The sequence below is a fragment of the Capsaspora owczarzaki genome, assembly GCF_000151315.2.
Source record: "Capsaspora owczarzaki ATCC 30864 unplaced genomic scaffold supercont2.3, whole genome shotgun sequence".
Classification (NCBI taxonomy): domain Eukaryota; class Filasterea; order Ministeriida; family Capsasporidae; genus Capsaspora; species Capsaspora owczarzaki.
In genome coordinates, this window is record NW_011887294.1 from 1,154,601 (window position 1) to 1,172,450 (window position 17,850).

Sequence of the window (17,850 nt, forward strand, 5' to 3'; positions counted from 1 at the left end):
AAAACAAACCCCTCCCCACACACACACCCATCATGTGTAGATTGTACCTGATGAAATGAGAGCAAACCGGCACAAGCCCGTCAACCGAGGGGGGGGAGAGGAGAAAAAACACGACAGGGTTACTTTATCGCACAAAGTCGTCATCATCAATCAAAAACAAACATTCATTGCCAGTCAAAACAAAAACAAAAAAGGGTATCAAAAGAGTTCAAGTGCATGCTCCTGCACTACATCGGAGGAGGATAGTAAGGGTAGGGATAGTAGTAAGGAGCGGCGACGCCAGGAACCACCGGAGGAGGCGGAGGAGGGATCACTGGGTGCGGCATGGCAGGGGCGGGTGGTGGAGCGGGTGGGTAGTAGTAGCCGCCGTACATGCTGGCGTGAGCAGCGGGATCCGACGCGGGCGGGGGCATCATGTAATGGGGATAGTGCTGGCTGTGCGCAGCCAAGGACGCATAGTACTGAGCAGCATACGCGTCGTACCCAGGCATTTGCATGCCGTAATAGCCCGCGTAGGGATCTGCAGCAGATGCCACTGGCGGCATCGCCGGAGGCACGCCGTAAGGCGGTACGGGCATTGGCGGAACCATGGGCATCGGAGGGGGTGGCGGATATGGCATTGGTTGCGATGCTGGGGATGGATGTGGCGGCCGCTGAGATGGATGTGTTGGCGGGTGCTGCTGGGCTGCTTGAGCGGCAGTCGGTCGGTGTTGCGAAGCTGCTGGGAGAGCCACGGGCTGCGCCTGGGGTTGCGGTGGTGGTGGTGGTCGCGGCGGATGCTGCTGCGGGGTTGTGGAGGACGACTGGGCCAGCTCTTGCTTTTTGGGACTCGGAATAAACCGAATAGCAGGGAGCACAGGCTCCGTTGAGCCGGGCACGGGGCTGTTTGCAGCAGCGGGTGTGGCTGGCCTCGAGTCTTTGAGTTTGAGTTTCTGGGCCTCTGAGATGGTCTCAAAAGAGCGCATTTGTGGCGACGCTTTGCGCGAACACTCGTCGCAAACATAACTGTTGATGTTTGCCGAGTTGCGCAAATCGAGCCCAATGCACTTGCCGTGAAACCACTCTTCGCAATGGATGCAGCGAATCATGTAGCCCGACTCGGGCTTGCGGCAAATGCAGTACTGCTTGGTCAGCCGGGCAGGGTTTCGGGTCGAGTACGTCTGGATGCCATCTTGCGTTGGAAGCACGCCGGCCTGTTCGTTGACCATCTTGTGACGGAGGGCCAAGGCAATCCGCTCCTGGCGCCAAGTTTCGCGATTAGCAAGCTCGCGCACCTGCGCACCTTGGAGCCGAGCTTTGCGGATGAGGTACCTGCGCGCGCTTTCGGGTGTTGCTGGGAATTTTCGTGGACGTCCACGATTTCTTTTCACTGTGTTTGCAATGCGGCGGAGCTCATTGTCATCAAGCTCTGGTGCAGCCTTCCGCATTTCTTCCAAAAGATCCTCAGCCTGATGAGGCGGAGTGCTGGCCTGAGCTTCGTGCGGGTCCTGAGCTTCGTTGGGATCGCCATCGCTCTCCACTTCCATTTCGGTCTCGCTGACGGGGCGTTCTTCAAAGTCAGGGATGGTTTCATTTGCCACAGGAACGATCGCAGGGACACGCTCCGACGCGCTGGCAACAACCTCCGCGCGCGATCGCTTGATAGTACTGGAAGGGCGGGGTGGCTCCTCTGGATCCGAAAGCGGACGCTTGCTCGGCTTGGCAACCACGGCGGCTTCGGGGACGTGCGGAACGGCTGAAAAATCGACAAAGCGCTCCTGCGAAAGCGCAAGCTCCACCTGGTGCGCAACCAGAATAATCTGCGAGTACTCGGGCGTGGTGAGTTCGAGGAGATCGCCCTCAATCAGTCGCGCCTCTAGTTCATCAAGTTGGTTCTCGGATGCGAGATCGCGAGCGCCAAGCCGAAAGAGCAGCGATGTGGCGTGCTCTTGCCACCTCAACGTGGGCAAAATCTCTCGACCGATGATGTCTGCGAGCGGAATGTACAACGGAATGTTAGCCTTGTACTCGTCCAACAGCGACATGGCCACCGAAAGCGACGGCCGCGCTGTACGACAGCATTTGGGGCACAAAAACCGCACGTTCGACTGCATGTTGATTGGCAATCCCATGCAGGCATTGTGAAACCAATCGCTGCACACTTCACAGCAAGACATGATTCCGCGCATGCGGGTTTTGCAGACGCAGACCTCCGTCCGGTCTTCCACCTCGTTCCGCTCGCGGAGTGCAAGCACCTCTTGCAACGAGCGAGCGGGCGACCACATGATGGCGGCCAGCTCGCTGGCAACCTCGAAAACAGGGCGGCGGCGATACGCCTCGGCTTCAGCTTCGGGAGGCCGGACAAACGCATCGACGACGCGACGCAGCCAATTGGCCGATGCCTCCATCTTTCCCTCCCAGAACTCAAGGCCAGGGAGCACGACAAACAGGTCGTTTGCTCGCGACAAGAGCTCCTGGGCAATGATGATGGACGGCGCGGTTCGCGCTCGGGTCGTCAGCTGGTACGTTTCTTCCAGTTGCTTTTGCGCTTCCGACCCAAAGTCCAAGCCCGGAATGATAGCTGCGTGGAACGCATCTCGTGTGGCATTCGTATGCGCCGTAGTCCAGGCACGAGCCTTGCGAATGCAGTCTTGCAATTGCTCGGACTCTTCCAGCTTCAGGCGATGGCGCGCCACGCGATCAACGCAGCGTTGCAAGGCCGCTAGGTCAGGGAGCGTACCGTTGGCCACGGCTTCTGCCCGTAGCGCCTCCATTTTAGCTTGCCGCTTGGCTTGGTAGTACGCCTCCTGTTGCGCGCGCTGCTCGTGCAGCAAATCACGGCGGGCTTCGACAACGTGCGGCTTGGATGTCCGGGAGAGAGGGCCCGCTGAAACGGGACTAGAGGTTGTCGCGTCAGAGGTGGGGAAGATGGTGTTTGCTGGAAGTTGGTTGTACGAATGCAGCGGGGCAGACAGCCGCGCAACCGCATCCCCGTTGCTGGACAGGCCGTCGGGACCGTTGTTGTCGCTTGCGCTGCGCTTGAGGCCCTGCGTTGCCGCGGCATCCGTGTCGACGGCGGCGGCAGCGGCGGTGGAGGTTGCGTGGACGAGCGACGCTGGTAGCGCTGGCAACAACTGGCGACATTCCGCTCGCAACCTTTCGGCGACTTCACACACACGGCGTGCTGCAGGTGAGATGAGAAGAGTCTCAATGGTCTCGAGCAGTCGCTGGTTGCGAGCCGCGCGAGGATCCTTTGTCAGTAACGCAGAAAGCGCCGGGTACGGGATGCTGTAGTTCATGAGCAGGGTGCGCATGTCGACAAACCACTGAACCAGGCCAATCACCTCCTCGAGAAGGACGATATCATCAATGGCAACAGGAAAGTCGCTTGCCCAGGTGTAAAACACATACAGGTCGGGCAGGAAGTGATCGACCACAAAATCGAGCGACGGCAAAAAGGAGCCTCCCTCGCTCTCAGAGGCAGCGTCCGCAGCGTCCGCGGGAAGCGTGGCAACTGTCGGGTGGAAGGACTCAAACTCTGCAATACACGTGTCATCAAAGCGACGACAAAGGACACTGGACGCAGTCAGCAGAATCTCGTGCTTGGATCGCCGCATGTCGTTATTGCTCGAGCTTCCAAACAGCTTTGCATTGTTGAGGCCATCCGGAATGATCTTGTTGATGCGATCGACAATGGCGGTTTCGAGCGGCGAGGTTGAGCCCGGCTGCTTCAAGAGCTGCAGTGACGCGTAGGCAATCGACAAGATTTTCTGCTGCCGATCCAGGTGGTTTTGGACAACTTGGTTCATCGCACTAGAGTCAAAATGCAGTTGGACGCCGATGGTCTCAACATCCGTCTTCCAGTTGGCCAAATCGCTGGAAGACACGAGCGACGTGCGAGCCGACGCGGTCAATGGCGTGGAAGTGACAACGATCGATCCGGTCAGAGACGGATTGGTCGCTGGCTGCGCTTCGCGTCTGGAAGTACGCTGTCGCGGTGCCAGGACGAGTTGGTGATGGCTGACAAGTCGGCGGGCCTTGGACACCGTAGCTTGCAACTGCTGCATCTCTGGATGCTGGGGAGACATGCCCGCAGCAGACGTGAGCTGGTGCTCCAGCTCCTCCAGCGTGGGATGGTTGTCTGGCTGGCTGGTGCGAGCAAGCAATTCGCGAGTGCTGGTCACCCATGTCTGATAGTACTCGAGTTGAGACAAGAGCAAATTCAACACTGAATCCATCTCGGACGGATCGAAGCGGATGTTGAGTGATCGATCCGAAGCTGCACACTTGCGACAAAGCTCAGAGGCGTGCTGCAGACATGTCATTCGGGTGGGCAGACCACAAGCGCATTGCAACGACGAATTGAAGCACAATGCGTTGCAGACAAAGCACGTGCGGTCGTCATCCGGAATTTTCTCAAATAAAACTCCTTTGACCGTTTTGATGCCGGGATAGTCCTGTGTGTGTGTGTGTGTGTGTGTGTGTGTGTGTGTGTGTGTGTGTGTGTGTGTGTGTGTGTGTGTGTGTGTGTGTGTGTGTGTGTGTGTGTGTGTGTGTGTGTGTGTGTGTGTGTGTGTGTGTGTGTGTGTGTGTGTGTGTGTGTGTGTGTGTGTGTGTGTGTGTGTGTGTGTGTGTGTGTGTGTGTGTGTGTGTGTGTGTGTGTGTGTGTGTGTGTGTGTGTGAGATGGGGGAAATGAGGGGTTGAAGTGGTGACAAGACAGCCAAAAAGCTGGCGTGAGCACAAAGGGGGCAGGAGAGAAGACGTTCACAACAGCAGAGAGCGGAGGGGGAAAAAAAAAAAAAAAAAAAAAAACCTACGCGCTCAATTTGCTGCCGCAGCTCAATCTCCTTCTCGAAGATGAGCTTGGATGCATTGTGGACTTGGATGGCGGTCTGCTCGTCAAGCTGAGAGGCGCTTCGAGCTGCTTTAAAAATGAGCTCTTCAAACGCGAGAACAGGAGTGTGGCGATCGAGGCGATACCGCTCGAGACACCGAGCGCCCATGGGAATCCAGTCGGCGAGGAGAAAATTGACGGCTTCGGCAAAGTTCAAGCCGTGATTGAAACCAGCGTGATAGGCGGCCGGGAATGTGACGACAAACTCGCCAGCATGCTGGTCAGTGCGGCACACACGGACACCGCACTTCATCAACACGGAGGGCGATAACAAGGTGACAAGGGAATACAGGAGATTTGGGTTTTGGTCGAACAGCTCCGGGACGGCAGCGCGCATTGTCTCCTCGAAAAGATCCGCGTCGCTGCCAGCGATACCGTACCAAGTCTTGGGTGCGCCCCAATGATTGTAGTTGATCGAGTAGGCCCAGTGATCCTCGTAATGCCAGCAAAATGAGCTAAAACACATGCCGACGTAACACCACGGCACCATCATCCCTGCCAAGCCGAAGGGGAGGGAAAAAAAAAAAAGACCAAAGAAGAGGGAAATCCAAAAAATGAGAAATCGCTCGTGCTTGCATACGCTCTGGCCCCTGTCAACTCCACAACAAATGCCAAAAGGTTCTGTGGCCGCTGTACATACCAACGATGGCATTCTGAAAATAAGCGAGAAGGGAACGCTGCTGGAAGGCGACATTGTTCATGTTCCAGCCAGAGTGCACATAGCTCGGATCGACACCTTTGCACGTCTCTGGCCGATCCTTGTGCGGGAAACCAGAGCCGTAAATGCTGCATGGGGTCGAGATCCAACCAACCACGACAATTAGTTTGAGTGCTTGGAACTCACAGCATCCATCGACACGTTGCAACATTGCCCCTTACTTTGAGTGAAGATCTGAGCCATACTGAACAGTCACAGAGTGGTCGAAATCGGACACTAGCTTCCAAAACTCTTGCTCGACAACCTCGCTCGGAACGTCAAGGGAGCCAAAGCGCGAGATTTTAAACTTGTCGGCAATCACTTTGAATTTGCCCAACGAGATGGGTGTGTTTTGGTCAAAGCCGTATGGCTGTATGGTCTCCTCCATTTGCTAAAGCAGCAAAACCCAACAAGAACATGAGTCTGCTGTTGAATACTGACGAAACCAAAAAAGTTCAACGAAGCTGCCAATCGCTCACCTTCTTCATGCAGAGTGGACAATACCAGTCACCGTCTGGGACGCGCGGCAACGGTGGATGGAGGCAATATACGTGATAACCATGGTCGCAGCTGTCGCATAGAATGATTTTGCTCTCATCGTCGGGTCGCAGGCAAACTTCGCACACATCGCCTGGCGGAGGGTGCTCAGCCGGAACTGGTGGAGCAGGCTTGGGAGACGCTGGCGTTTCAAGAGACCCTTCCTGTCGAAGAAGCGCATCAATCCGGCCAGCAGAATCCAAGCTCTCCGTGGAGGACTCGTGGCTCATCCGACCGCCACCCATGCGTCCGCCGCTCATGCGTCCACCGCTCATGCGGCCTCCGCTATTGTTCGACGCTCCGTTCGCCTGTTTGTTGCCACTCTTGAGGACGTGCGTGTCGAAAATGTCAAACGGGTTGACGATGGCCTCGTAGACGGACCGCAGAGACTCTCCAGGTGTCGGGCGTTGGCCTATGTGTGCTGATGGACGTGAGCAACCGACAAGATCCACGCGGCATGCACGGTGTCAAATCAAGGGCGATCGTTCTTTACCTTCCGAGGCCAAGCCCATGACGGTCGCCAGTTCGTCCCATCGGCGACCATAAGTCACGGCTTGAAGCCCACCCCATCGCTTGACAATGTTGCGAAGCGTGTACAAATCGACCTTTTGCGTTCCAATCATCGGCATGGACTGGCAGCAGAACAAAACCCGTCAAGCGGCCACCGGGCACAGATCACAATAGGTAAGATTCAACACAATCGAAAAGCGGTCGATAAAATAGCTGTCGTCACGGCGTACCTGCAAAGGAGACCCTTGCAAGCTCCAATACTTGGTGATCATGGCCAAAAAGTTGCGCCGCACGCGCGAAGTGCCATCGAGTTCGTTCAGCTGTTGCTTGCGCGTTGGAAAAACAAACTTGTCCAGGTCGATGGCGAACGGAGGTTTCCAATTTGCTGGAGGAATGATTTTGCAGATGCCATACTTTTCGGCTTCCTCTCTGTCATTTGACAGGGTTCCAATGCGAAAAGATGAGAAAGAGTCAAGGTGAGAAGCGGTTCAACGACTAAAGAAACACAAAAAACCAAACAACAAAAAAATCATTGAAGGATCGCCCCCAAGTCCTCCAGCCACATCTCCCCTGGGTAAATGCCGAGTCCGAAGGTTTCGATAGCACACAAAGACAAAGCAGAGATAACAAGGACCAATTTTCCCGGCGAGCTGGCGTTTTAGGAAATTATTACCCGAAACTGCGTGGTTGAAGTCGCCAACCCATCAAGATAGGCTTTGCAAGTTGCCGAAATGCATGACTAGCACCATTGTGTGTCGGTTTGTGTTTTTATGTTTTTTGTCGAAACTGTAAACCGCATACTGAAGGAGTAGAAAAAAAATGTTGGAAAAAGTGCGGAACGTCGAAAACGAAATACTTGACTGTGGCACTCAAGGACCAGCGGCGAGGCGGGATGGGCGGCGCAGCAGCAAGAGCTCTGCGGTCTTCAGAGCCACTCACGCTCTTGCCACGTGACGCAGCCGTCCAAAAGGCCGCATGCGGCCAGTGGCGAGGCGAAAGAACGGCGCCTCCAAAAAAAAAAAAAAAAAAAAAAAAAGGCGGGAACATTGAAAAAAAAAAGCCGTGGAACACAAGCTGACTCTACTGAGGGCGAAAGCAAGACCGTGGACGCGCTTGCGGGGCTGGCGGCGACGCAACACGAGAACAAAGCAACTGGTGTGTATGCGGAAAGCGGGAGAAGGCCATTCGCGCGCTGGTGGGGGACGCGTGGTGGCAGCAGAGTGCCGCCCAATCGCGAAAAAAAAAAAAAAAAAAAAAAAAAAAAGTCCCAGTCGTCTGCTTGTCGATGCAGTGCAAAATACATGTCGATCGAGATGAGGCAACCCGCCATGCCGCATCGCCAAAAAGGTCTGGGACCTGATAATAGAATAAATCGTCTTGGCTGGCGGAGTGTAGCGCTGCCGTCATGCCGCAATAAATCGTATATCGCAAGCAACTTTGGAAAAAAAAAAAAAGGAAAAAAAAAAAACACAAAAAAACACGAAAAAACGCCTTTCACTCAAAAACGACAACAAACACGGCTCTTGTGTTTTCGACCTACCGAATCGAGGCAATGTATGCAAGACAATCGGAAAATTCCTCTTCGGTTGGACGAAATACAGGAGCTTCCGGAGGCCGCGTGAAGGGCTGGGACATGAACGACGCCAAGCTTGACATAGCTGCCGTGTCGGCGGACTTGTGCTTGGAGCCTTCGGTGCTCCCGTTCTGCACGACCCCGGCGCCGCTGCTCTTCCGGCCAGCCTGAGCAGGCTTGGTGCCAGCCTGAGCGGCGCCTGGAGTGGAAGCGGCAGCCGTCGACGAAGCACCAGAGCTGTGCGACATGGCCATAGTATGCGATGAAAAGAGAAAATCAATGTACTTGTCTATTTCCCGCAATGACGACTGAAAGTTGCAAAACCAAGTCCCGAAGTTGTTGTGGTGTTGATGGGCTTTCGTGCAAGGTTTCGCTTGTGCATTTTGTGCTTTTTGAGTGTGTGTGTGCTTGCATTCTTTCCGAGTCTTTGTGTGGCAAGGAGAGGACGGCCAAAACACGAGAAAAAAAAAAAAAAAAAAGAGAGAAAAAAAAAAAAACACTCGAACGTGATCCAACAACTACAGAAGCGTAACGTGCTCGGTTTGTATGTTCCATGTGCTATTGTAGCATGACATTGTCTCGTCACGAGAAAATAGTTGGTCTTGCGCTTGTGGAAAGAGAAACTCGAAAAATTCGCCAGGATAAAAATCGAGCCAAAATCAAAACAAGTGCCAGTGGTTGAAGCATGTGGGGTGCTATTTTGTTGTTTTTCTTCAAACTTCCACTCGTCGCTCGGAGCTGTGCGTCGCTGCATTGCACCAAAACACAAAATGCTTGCCCTCAAACCAAGATGCTGTGGTCTGCATGCTGAATCGTGTGCTTCGGGGGTAATAAAACAAGGGTTTTGGGGTTTTTGCTTCTTTTTTTTTAAATTTTGCTGGATCAGGTTCCTGTTGGGATTTGACGATCTCGCTCGCACTCTGTCCGATTGTAGCTGAGCCAACCGTGTTAAACGTGTCTCGGGTGATGGGTGAGGTAGATTTGCAGCGGCTGGTGAAATCAGCGGAGCATCGGACAAGCGCAACGAAGGACAACCCACAACAAAAAAAAAATCACGACAACAAAAAACAATTATTTGAAAATTCCCAAATACGCTCACTCACACGGGTCGGTCGATTCCGCCAGACTCTATAGCATGCATCTGTGTGTGTGCGAGGATGAAACGGCGAATGAACAAGTGGGGACACCGAAGCAAAGGCTCTCTGGCCATCAAGCGCTTATTTCACGCTTTCTGGCGGCGAATTCTGCGGTCATGCGATCGGCCAATCACTCCTCCCCGCCCCCCCCAAGAGTTGGTCGAGATCCTACACCATCAACAATAGCCTCATCATCTGTCGAAGAGAAGAAAGATCAAGAGGCTGTTGATTCGAAATGAGTCACTGTTTGTTTTACAAAAAAAAATTGGTGACCGATGCTCTCGCACTTCCCTCACGCCTGATTTTACCGGCGACCCAAGCCATGTACATTCGCTTGGAAGATCGTTCAAAATAAATTCGCCAACCTTGCATGAAAGTCTAGGGGAAAGGAGCTGCTGTCTCCTCGATTCCTTTGTTGGATGGAATGCAGGTCGAGTGTATCCGCATCCTTTGTCCCGCAAACTAGCATTCATGATTTCCAAAGTATTGAAATACAAAATAGCATACTTGGTGACTCTTCACAAATGCTAACACAAATCAATTGTTCAATTCCCGGCCGCCCCGGTTGTAAGAAGAAAAGAGCGACGAGCCAAAATAAAAGTCACTATGTCTGAACAGTTGCAGGGGAAGGCGCCGTTGAGGTAGCAATAGCCTCGGAGCTGCGAGTTTGGGAGCCATTGGAGGCTGCGCCGGAAGAGGTGCTCTCGGTGGACACGGAGGAAGCCAGCGACCCTCCAGACCGGGAAGTGACGATAGAACGCTTCTCGTCGGCATCGTTCAACGACACCGATGTCTCTGAATGTGTGCTTGGTGCGAGGGACGTAGTGGAGGGCGGCGGGAGACCCATGGTGCTCGCAGAGCCGAGGCTGGTGCGCTTGTTGTTGGCCATAAATGGCATTCGGAATCGCTTTGAGCTTCGCACATCGGCCGCCCGCTTCAAATCGCTATCGACGAGCGCATTTGAAGATCCATGCGGGGATGAAGAAGTGGAAAAGGGCGCGTTGTGTGTGGAGGACGATGACGGCGATTTTGTGACCAACGCCTTCTCCATCTCGGCGAGGCGTTCTGCGTCAATCTCGGCATTCTGTGACAGAAAATTTGTGGGGGCAATCATGAATGGTTAGAAGTGCTCAATTGCCTCGCATGCAACACAAGGAACACAGACCATCAAGCTGAGCAAAATATGAACACACACACAACAAACCCGCATACCTCTTCAATCATGTCCTGAAGCACAGACAAAAAGTCGAGCTTCTCCTGGGGCTTCTCGGCCTTCAACAAGATTAGCGGAGTTCCGTGGAAATCTTGCAGCTCAAACAATTCATTGTGGTCTGCGCACCGCCCCCCCCCCCGAAAAAAAAAAAGACAAACCAAAACGACACAAACACAACACAGTGACTTGTCAGTCAAAGCCACAAAGACCACGCACAAGCGAAATTCACAAACGTACATTTGGTTGGAGTCATCAGACGGATTTGGAGCCCAAGCAATGGGAATGAATTGCGGAATAGGAACCGAGGAACTGAGACTGTGCGGACGGCATTGGAGGCATGGGCTGCAGATGATGATGGTGCTGGCGCAGGTGCTCCTTTTGCCTGCTTGTCCGCGGGCTGTGCAAACGTCACCAAAAGAAAAGCGGCCCATTTCAGTCAGTGATCGGTCTCGCACGAGGTCGAACAAAACGTCATAAACACAACAAACGGACCTTGGGAGCAATTTGATGGGCGGGCACGGTCAGCGTGCTTCGGGACGGTTTTGTAATCAACAGCATGTCGTTGAATAAATAGAGTGTTCGGATGTGCTTGCCCTTCGGAATCCGCTGTGAGACATCCAGCACCTCGACGAAATTCGCCATCCGAACAAAGTGTCGTTGAGGAATGGCGAGAAGCTGTGTCGGAAGGTGTGCAATGATGATGGGGACAAAAAACCAGTCAGTGTCCGAATAAGAAACCAAACCAAATGCCACCGCTCCGAATGCCACCGCTCCGAATGCACTTACTGGAACGTTGCCAACAATATTGCCAGCAATTCGCTCAACCTCTTTGACGTGGTCCTCGCCCGCAAGAATCTCATTCGATGCGATACGATCATAAATTCCCTCCAAAAAGACTCGAGGGAAGTCTGCATTGTTGTTGATACCTGTTTTGTCCAACAAAAAAGACAAGCAAACGGCAGAGTATTTGTTTTTCGTTACGCCAAGCGTCAGATGCAGAAGGGTCTCAACAACAACAACCAAAGACGAAAACAGAAGGGCAATACTCACCGCGATTGTTCTTAACAAAATCACTCTGGGTCATCTTGTGCTTGACAGACGGATTGTGCACGTCCGTGTTGAGCATGACGGTCGAATAGGCGAGCACATACGCAGCGTCCACCGTTGCGAAGGCTTCGGGGTTGGCTTGAGTGTACCGCTGCGCAAACGTGTTCATCATGCGATCAATCTTTTGCGCCTCTCCGGGAAGCCGGAAGCTGGACAAGTAGGCACGAAGCGCCTCGTCAAACGTCTTGCCCGACATTTCGACCATGCTCGAAAAGCAATCCAACACTTGCAAATTGAACTCTTTGTTTTCGCCAAGGTATTCACCAATCATGGCTTTGCTCAGACCTGGCTGGCGCATGAGGAAGAAGGCAACATGCCGAGGCTTCTCAAGGACAAACCCCTTGTCGATGAGGTACAGCATGCCCTTTTTGCTGTCGCAGTTAAACTTGTGAATGGCAATGCGTACTTGACGAGTTTTCGCGTGGTCTTCGCTCACGGTACGGTGGCTGATATCGATTTGCCCGGGCACCGAAGGAGCAGGAGTCCCAGGGGCGACCGTGCCGCTGCCTTTCGACGTCCGCGGGGTGCTCAGTCCGCCCTCGACGGAAAGGGACGATGTTTCGCTGGCGTCGGTCGAGGAATCAAAACTGCCCCCACTGCCACTGCTGCGGAAGGAGTCAAAGGACGAATCGCTGCCGGGGCTGCTGACGGCAAGCGTGTGTCCAGGGCCAAAGCTGAGGGGTCGGAGCTGGGCAAGCAGTCGTTGGCACATGGTGGGTCGAGAGTTGCTGGCGCTAAGATTGGTGGACGAGGAGGGGCTGACGCCAGCGGACTTGGCAGGCACGGGTGATGCAGCACCGCTGTCGGTGGACTCGGTAGCGGCACCAAGCGCCTCCGAAGATTGCGAGGCGAGCGATGAGCCACTGGGCGAACGGACCAGCCCGCGATCTTCGTCCCCAGCTTGCGAACGATGCGGAGAAGGCGATGAATCGTCGTCGCTGTCGGCAAGAGAGACGTTGTCGGTCAGCGAGACATTGTCAACCAACGAGCTGGTGTCGCCAGCACTCGGAAGGAAGGGCGAGAGCGCGGTGGCCATCGAGGGTCGTGCAGACATTGGTGTAATGTCAACGACCATTGGGAGAGACTCGTGAGATGTGGATAGCGAAGAGTGCAACGAGCCCGTCAAGGTCAAAGTCCGCACTGTCGCGGCCGGAGAATGCGAATTGGCTAGTCCACGACGAACAACGTCGCGGAAGCGCGTTCGTAGCTTGTGGTGGCGATAAAAGCGCTGAATCGTGATAGCAGCCTTCTCGAAATGCTCGCCGCCGAGATAGCGCTTCAACGTCCCTTGACGAACGAGCTCTTGAAGGTCGCCGGAAAGTTCGATATTTTCAAAGTGTGTCGAATTGCGCCCAGTAAGTGTGTTGGCTCGACGGCGGGTTGCTGTGGGCAGCTGCAAGCCCCCGGGCTTTTCCGACGGGCTGGCAAGAGCTTCATCGCCGAGCGTCATCGAGAGATCGGGGTCGGACGTGTGGCGCCGTGTCGGGCTTGGTGGAGCCAAGGAGGGTGGCTGAACCTCAATGCGCGTGGGGGAGAGTAGTTCGTGGAGTTCGGTGACAGACACGGAGCGCTCAGCCTCCAGTGGGTGCGGGGGAAGTGAAAGATTCAAGTTGCTCGAGCTTTTGGACGAGGGATTGTCGCCGCTCTCAGACTCCGTCACACCTCCAATGGTAAATACAGCTCGTTGTGTGAGAGATGAAGCGTGCTCGGACGCAGCGGCAGCCTGCTGCTCGTGCTCCTGCTCCTGCTCATGCTCCTGCTGCTGCTCCTGCTGCTGCTGCTGCTTGGGCTGGTCGTGCGCCTTGTGCTGCTCGTCGGTTTCAGTGGCATCGACCGCGAATCGAAAGAGCAGTGTTCGGTCGCGGAAGGTGACTGTGTTGTGCGAAGCGGGATGCCAGATCAAACTACGTGATTGCAAGCGCCGGCCCAATGTGACTGCTTGCGCGCGCGTTGCCGCAACCCCGGACTTGACCAACACGCTCACAAGCTCACGAGCAACAAATGTGCGTGGCATTGCCACCCCGCTTTTCGTTGTCCTGTCTGCGACCAAGGGTCCTGTCTCTGGCGTGTGGCACAGTTCGTACAACTCGGTTGCGCGAGCAGCCAACTCCGCCAAGTTTAGTTGTTCTTCGTCTGAGCTCGGTGCCGCTGGCTCTGTCGAGTCTGGCTCGCAGTCACTCTCGTCCATGAATTGTGCTGGTGTGTCACCATCCGTCGCCCTTGCAGAAGCCTGCTCGGGAGCCGATGATGATGGCGATGCGGCAACCTGAAGAGTCAAGCGTGCATTCTCGGTTTCAAGACTCGCGATGCGCGCAGCCATCGACTCCCGCTCGGCCTCCAGTTCGGCGACTCTTGCCTTGAGCTGAGTGACCTCGTCTTGCATGCCTGCGTCAACAAAATCCCTCGGTTGTCTCAACAAAAAAACAGTGCACGGCGACGAAGAGTCGGGACGATTTTCAACCTGTCAGAAGAAAACGTGCCATAAAAGTCAGCGCAACACAAAACCCAAGCCGACCACGAGCAACACCTCACGAGCGACCTGTAATCGACAATTCCACAGCAAACAAGCGCACGTTGTCATCGATCATCATTCCCCACTGACTGTGATTGTGAATATGAATGAAAATGCTGTTTTGGTTATTTTTTTATTTTTTTTTTTTTTTTTTGGTTTTAAAAAATTGCTTGTTTACTTTTGGAACCAAAAAAAAAAACTAAAAAAAAAAAAAAAAAAAAAAAAAAAAACTTCAAAAAAGCGGAATAGCCGGTTCAATGCAGAGCGAACGGCACAAAGCACCGTGGAAACTGACAAGGGGGGGGGCTGCTGAAGAGTCCACGGAGGGTACAGCTGTTGAATAGGAAAACCCCCCTCCCCAGAAAACACCCATCACAGAGGCAAAGAAGAAGAGAGGCTGAAACTCGGAAAAAAAAAAAAAAAAAAAAAAAAAGACCGCATCCATTCTATTCTGGCTGAGGGACCAAAGATACCCCCTCCAACGGACAGGGGGGGGTGCTGGGGTCGGACGGGCATCCAGCACAAGCAGAGAAGGACTGGTCAACAATGCACTCTTGGTCAGAAAGTCAAGATGAAGGGGGGGGAAGGGTGTCGCAGAACGAGGAGGCGCGTCGCACATTCAAGCCCCGTCGCAGCACTCATTCGACCACCCTCTCGATGCTCAGGGACGGGGATTGGGGGTTTCGGAGGCAAGGGCGGGTGAGAAGCGATGATGATGGGGGAACTGGGAGCGGGGGAAAGGCGACGACCCATCGCCAGTAGTGGGCAACGAACAAACCAAGCGAACGAAGAGTTGTGGAATGAATGAACGACGCGTACCAAGTTCAAAAAAAAAAAAAAAAAAAAAAAAAAGCTAAACTGAGCGAAAAAAAAATTCACTCAATCAATCAATGAGGGTCGGATTGATGTGGGAGGGGGGGTACAAACAAGAGGCAAACAAGAGCATTGTACATGAAGTAATTATTGCCGAAAGAAAAGTGGAGGGAAAAATGCAACTCGAGAGCAACAGGCGGGGACACACCACGACAACACACCAATGAGTGCAGCGCTGTCAAGCTTGCTTGGCGCCAGATGGCTTGGCGGCGTTGGCATCTCGCAAGGAGCGGTAGCGGCTACGGAACTCATCGCGCCCAATGTAGCAGCCGACCACGGTGCGGTTGCCAGTGAAGCTTTCGCGGCCGTGCAGGACGCGGTGGTTGTCGAACGCGACAAGCGTCCCGGGACGCAGGATGGTCTTGAATTCGTGTCGCGGGTCGCGCAAAAGACTGTACCAGGCGTGCAGCGCATAGTAGAAGGACCGTTGGGCGTGCGGGGACACAAGCAGAGGTGCGCGGTCGTCATTGTTCTGACGGATTTGGAAGGGCTCGCCCGTGTACGGGTTGAGCGTGATGATGGGCGCAGCCGCGTAGAACTGCTCGTTTTTGTCAACCCACTGGAACGGCACGCGCGTTTTGCTCAACACGGCGAGATGGCCCGGATGGGTGAGCATCAGCTGCGACGCAGCGTTGAAGCCATCGACAAAAATGTTGTGGCCGAGCTGGCCATCAAAGCCAATGCAGTGCAGTACTTGCAGTCTTGGAAGGTAGCATCAAAATGGCACGAGAGGCGGAAAACAAAACCAAGAAATCAAATGAGGGCCCAAAAAAATGATTCGAGGCGGCACAAAAGGACACAAAGCCCCACTCCACCCCACACACACACACACACACACACACACACACACACACACACACACACACACACACACACACCACCCCGGCTTTGTTGCTGAATCCAAAACCCATGCTAACGCTCAAACTCACCCGCAAGGATCGGTATAGTACGTGTTGTCCGTGTGGGCCTTGAGGGCAGCGTGGGAGTAGGCAGTGTCTTCCTTGGACATGTTCGGCTGAAGCGTCCACATGCCAGAGCTGTAGTTGGTGTTGCGCAGCACGCCGAGTTTGAGGCACAATGCTTCGGATGCCGCCTCAGTCGGTGGCACACCGGAAGCGAACGAGATGCCGAACTTTGCCAAGTTGTCCATCCACTTGAACAAGCCTGTGAGTGTCATCATCAATCAGCAAAAAGTCGCAGTGGCAAACAAGGAGTGTGCCGTTAGCCACCAGAGAGTGAATCAGAGACACGGGGGTTTACGCCGCTTCAACTGTGGCGAAAAATAAAATTCGCAATACCTGCTTCCGTCTCCATAATCTCCTTGAACGGAACAGTGACGGACTCTTGCACAAGATCACTGCCCCAGTGCTGAATGGGAAACTCTTGAAACGCTGGAGGCCTACAAAAATAGAAGCAAACAACAGACAATAAGCTTTTGGTAATACCTTTTGATGTGTTTGTCATCGCAACTGCATGACAATGACTACGCACGTCAACTCCACGGAATTGTTGTGTCGGAATTGGAGCAGCCAGTTGACGTCATAAGTGGAGGTGTGCGCAGCATGCTCGGGCGCAGGATACGAGCTGACCGCGGGTCTGCGAGAGCTGTCAACAAGCGATCCGGGGTTGTCAATGACTGCCCATTCGCTCAGACGAGCAGGGTCGATTGCAGGCCACTGGATGACGACTTTGGCTCCGTCGACAACGCGAATGCTTTCTGGCAGAAGGCTCGGGGGCAGTTTGTACGTGTCCAGCGACCGCTGGTTGGTCTGCGAGTTGTAGCAGTCGCTGCATCTGCAGTGATCACGAAGCCACAGCGTGCTAAACAACACTTGCTCAGAGCCGCCAGCTTGAATGGAGATCATGTTGTTGTGAGTATCAACAGAGACGTTGACAAAAGTAGGTGCCTTTCCGTGCTTGCCGCCATTCTCGCCGTTGGATGGAAGGGAGGTGGATGCATCGCCGGACGTCTTGCTCGCAGTGCTGGCGCTGCTGCGTGCCTTGGGTGCCTCGGCAGAGGGCTCAGTCGCCGCGCTCGTCTCTTTTGCCTTGCGCGTGCGCGTGGCTTTTTTCGGCGATGGGGCATCTGCCGTGGCAGAAGTAGCAGTACTTTCAGATGATGATGCACTGACATCCTCTGCGGCTTTGGTCGCCTTTGAGGCGCGCGACGCCTTGGCCGAGGCGCGTGGAGGCTTGCTCGACTCGGCGGCCGCCGACTCGGGCGACTCCTCTGTCGGTGACGGAGCCTTGCGATGCGCTGCATGTCCGCTCAGCAGCGTCGAGAACGGTGCGGCAGCCACGGCAGCAGCGACGCGAGTCGGCGCACGACGACCTGCTGCTGCTGCTGCTGCTGCAGCGAGCGGAGCCAAGCCGGCCATCGCAGCGACACGAGACGGAGCGAGCCGCGCCAGAGGTGCTCCCGAGCAAAGGACAGTCGACACGGCAGCTCTGTGCGAGAATGAAGAGCACCAAACAAACGCGTCAGAGTGGCCAACCCCCGACGAGCGAGAGAGTGAATGGAAGCTGTCCGTCAACGGAGAAAAAAGCGAGCTTTTGGTTTTGTATGGCAGTGCATTGAGACGAGTCGTCAAACGCATTTGGCACTCGCACAGTGCGGCAGTGAGGTTGGATTCATCGGGGTGGATGGATGCAATGGGTGGATGGAATGGGTGGATGGATTCAGTGGATGCAATGGATGGGACACTGGAAGAGAATATCTCACCTCAGCATGATAGTGCGAAAATTGCAATAAAAAGTGGAGACTGAGTTTGGTTACATTTGTTGAGTTGTGTTGCACTCAAAGTGATTAGGATGGCTT

General features: G+C 54.3%; 3 protein-coding genes across 4 annotated transcripts; all 3 read right to left on the reverse strand.

Annotated features, from left to right (window-relative positions):
* Nucleotides 1–102: 102 nt before the first annotated feature.
* On the reverse strand, nt 103–8,491 carry CAOG_02348 (hypothetical protein). Its single transcript, XM_004349048.2, has 8 exons — nt 8,159–8,491; nt 6,849–7,047; nt 6,602–6,740; nt 6,051–6,520; nt 5,754–5,962; nt 5,515–5,660; nt 4,798–5,369; nt 103–4,436 (listed from the first exon to the last, which is right to left on the reverse strand). The coding sequence occupies exons 1-8, from the start codon at nt 8,443–8,445 to the stop codon at nt 228–230; spliced, it is 6,231 nt and encodes a 2,076-aa protein (XP_004349098.2). The 5' UTR covers nt 8,446–8,491; the 3' UTR covers nt 103–227.
* A 1,291-nt stretch (nt 8,492–9,782) lies between these two features.
* Nucleotides 9,783–14,975, reverse strand: CAOG_02349. Of its 2 annotated transcripts, none has more exons than XM_004349049.2 (7): nt 14,938–14,975; nt 11,591–14,108; nt 11,327–11,466; nt 11,033–11,215; nt 10,778–10,937; nt 10,540–10,658; nt 9,783–10,411 (listed from the first exon to the last, which is right to left on the reverse strand). In XM_004349049.2, the coding sequence occupies exons 2-7, from the start codon at nt 14,028–14,030 to the stop codon at nt 9,932–9,934; spliced, it is 3,522 nt and encodes a 1,173-aa protein (XP_004349099.1). In that variant the 5' UTR covers nt 14,031–14,108; nt 14,938–14,975; the 3' UTR covers nt 9,783–9,931. The 2 variants fall into 2 exon arrangements, with proteins under 2 accessions (XP_004349099.1, XP_011270158.1); XM_011271856.1 differs by having other exon boundaries at nt 9,796–10,411; nt 14,934–14,970.
* Nucleotides 14,976–15,033: 58 nt separating this feature from the next.
* CAOG_02350 (hypothetical protein) lies at nt 15,034–17,786 on the reverse strand. The gene is made up of 5 exons (XM_004349050.2): nt 17,755–17,786; nt 16,524–17,480; nt 16,331–16,431; nt 15,962–16,196; nt 15,034–15,733 (listed from the first exon to the last, which is right to left on the reverse strand). Exons 1-5 carry the CDS (start codon nt 17,760–17,762, stop codon nt 15,211–15,213), a joined length of 1,824 nt encoding a protein of 607 aa, XP_004349100.2. The 5' UTR covers nt 17,763–17,786; the 3' UTR covers nt 15,034–15,210.
* Nucleotides 17,787–17,850: the final 64 nt, after the last annotated feature.